Below are 2,699 nucleotides of genomic sequence, written 5' to 3' on the forward strand. Positions count from 1 at the left end.
GGGTACTCAAGGGGGATGAGGGAACAGGTAGGGGATGGGGCCTAGCGGGGGTTCCCTCAAGGTCTCTTCCCCACTCTTCCAGCTCCCTCCTGTTCTGCCCCTTACTTACCAGCACGGAGTCCGGGTCCATCTCCCTGAGGCAGCAAAAGGGGACTCCCCGAAACTCTGAAGCTCTCTGAATCTTTTCTGAATTGATTCAGAGAGCTTTGAATCAATTCAGACCTTTTTATTGGTCTCCTGATTCGATTCAGATTTGGAGATTTGGCTACCAAAGTGGGCTGAATCTCCTCCAAATCAATCAGCACCTGAAGCTTCTCACAGCCCTAGTACCTGATTCAACTTACAGCATGCACTTTTGCTATTGTCCGAGACAGGATACTGGGTCAGATGGAACATCAGTCTCACATACCAAAAGGTGTTTTTCACATCTGTACTTCCATTAAAAACCAGTCTCCATTCATTAAGATTAATTGAGAATACATCAGAGCAACTATGTGTGTCACTTTTTTCACAGGAACCATGGCCACTGAAGAATTCAAGCCTGTTGAAGAAATGGGGGAAACCAACCAGTCATGTTTGACTGAGGTAGTTTTCTTGGGATTCTCAGACTTCCAGGAACTCCAAGTGCTACTTTTTGTCTTAGTGATGCTCTTCTATATATTTGCCCTCTTAGGGAATACACTGATAGTTATTGTCACCTTAGTGGATCCTGCCCTTCACATTCCCATGTATTTCTTCCTTAGGAATTTATCTTTCCTGGAAGTTTGCTACACTTCAGTAACAATTCCAAAGATGCTGGTGGACTTGCTCTCAGAGACCCAGACAATCTCCTTTGTGGGTTGTGGTGTCCAGATGTATTTTTTCATTTTATTTGCAATCACAGAGTGCTCCCTCCTGTCTATCATGGCATATGATCGTTATGTCGCCATATGCAACCCCCTAAAGTACACCCTCAGCATGAACCAGAGAGTCTGTACTGAATTGTCTGCTGTTGCATGGACCATTGGTACTTTGGTAGCCTTCAGCCAAACTGTTTCAATATTTACAAAGCCCTTTTGTGGGGCTAATACAATTCACCACTTCTTCTGTGAAATTGTTGCTGTGTTGACACTGGCTTCTACTGACACCCACACAGATGAAGTTGCTATTACTGTTCTCACTGTTCTCCTCATAATGGTCCCCTTTTTGCTTATCCTCTTGTCCTATGTCTTCATCATCTCCACTATCCTCAAAATGCCTTCAGCAGAGGGCAGAAGTAAGGCCTTCTCCACTTGCTCCTCACACCTAATAGTGGTTTCACTGTTCTATGGGTCAGGAACATTTGTTTATATGGAACCCACTTCAGTCCACTCTCAGAGCAAAGAGCGATTCTTTTCCCTGGTATATACAGTACTGACTCCAACAGTTAATCCAATTATTTACAGCCTGAGAAACAAGGAGATGAAATCTGCTGTCAAGAAAACTATAGGCTGGAAATTGTTCAGTTAAGAAGTTTCTACATAACGAATATATTATTTTCAAATGTGAGCATGTGTATTCTTCCCTTAAAGGCCTCAGATTCTCTCCCTTCCACCCATAGGGAAACAAGCTAAAGCAAAGACAGAAGCCTTCATTAGAGTCGGTCAATGGAGGTAAACCTCCTATGTCTTCTAGTAGTGTAAAGAGAGGAACTGTACAAAATCTTGGTGGGAATATTATTGGAATACTGGGCCCAGTTTGCATATCCATCCAGTTTAAGGTGACATGAAATTTGGACTGTTTTCAGTGGGGGGATAAGAATTTAAACTAGATTGTATTCTAGAGAATCTGTCTGATGAAGATAGTAAGCAATAGTTTGTAGAGAATATGGGTATTAGAAAGCCGAAATCATAGTTGAGATGTATGTAGTGAAGGTAGGTAAGCAACCTGTAATGATCAGCTTAATCATAATTCAACTGAGATTAATCATTTTCTTGGGCTTTAGGATGAAATAAGCAATGTTCTGTAAAGAAATTAGACTATAATGTTCAATAGTGAGAGAAATGAATTATTTAAAAAAAATACCACTTTCCAATGTATGTCTTAGATTTTTCCTCTTTTGGAGTCTCCTGGTCTTTGTGCAAGTGAGGCTGGATAAGTGCAATGCTTTCTTCTACAGTTCATACATTTGAATCACTGAGAACTTCATCACTGTCAATGGGCTGGATTCCCCTCTCCATAAAGCCAGTATGAATTACAAGTAACTCAGTTGAAGATCAGGGCATTCAAGGCAAAACAAACCTGATGAGTGTAAGAAGAATCCAGTTCTTGATCATCTACCTGTATCACACAGTTACTAAAGTATTCATCTATTTAAGGTGCCATGTGTTTGGATGAGATCTTCTTGGGCGAATACATGTATCTTTTTCATGAAGAGTACAGATAACTTTTGTGTTCTAGAAAACAATAAATTACATACACTGAAAAGACATGATTGTGTGGGCCTCTTAAAATCATTGGTTTTTCCTGCTCTCAATGGTAAAAAAAAAATTAAAACAATCAGGAGTTTCCAAAATCTCTCTTAAAGCAAAGAAGAAAATGGGCTGGTTATTTGAAACTTTGAGTTAATATGCAGGAACCAAAATCTGTGTCCTATAATGGAATAGACAGTCTGCTAACAGTATTTATTTAATTTTCTGTTAACACTGTGCCTATACATAACACTACCCATCTTAAGGGAA

The 2,699-nt window shown here is 40.1% G+C and overlaps 1 protein-coding gene across 1 annotated transcript; it reads left to right on the top strand.

The window, feature by feature from the left end:
• The first annotated feature begins 552 nt into the window (after positions 1-552).
• LOC102378496 (olfactory receptor 10A7-like) lies at positions 553-1,488 on the top strand. The gene has a single exon (XM_006036433.2). The coding sequence runs from the start codon at positions 553-555 to the stop codon at positions 1,486-1,488; it is 936 nt and encodes a 311-aa protein (XP_006036495.2).
• Positions 1,489-2,699: the final 1,211 nt, after the last annotated feature.

This window comes from Alligator sinensis, unplaced genomic scaffold (genome assembly GCF_000455745.1).
Source record: "Alligator sinensis unplaced genomic scaffold, ASM45574v1 scaffold1485_1, whole genome shotgun sequence".
In the NCBI taxonomy this organism is placed as follows: domain Eukaryota; kingdom Metazoa; phylum Chordata; order Crocodylia; family Alligatoridae; genus Alligator; species Alligator sinensis.

Coding starts and splice junctions, on each gene's coding strand:
- LOC102378496 (XM_006036433.2), top strand. CDS start 553: ATGGGGGAAACCAACCAGTCATGTTTGACTGAGGTAGTTTTCTTGGGA.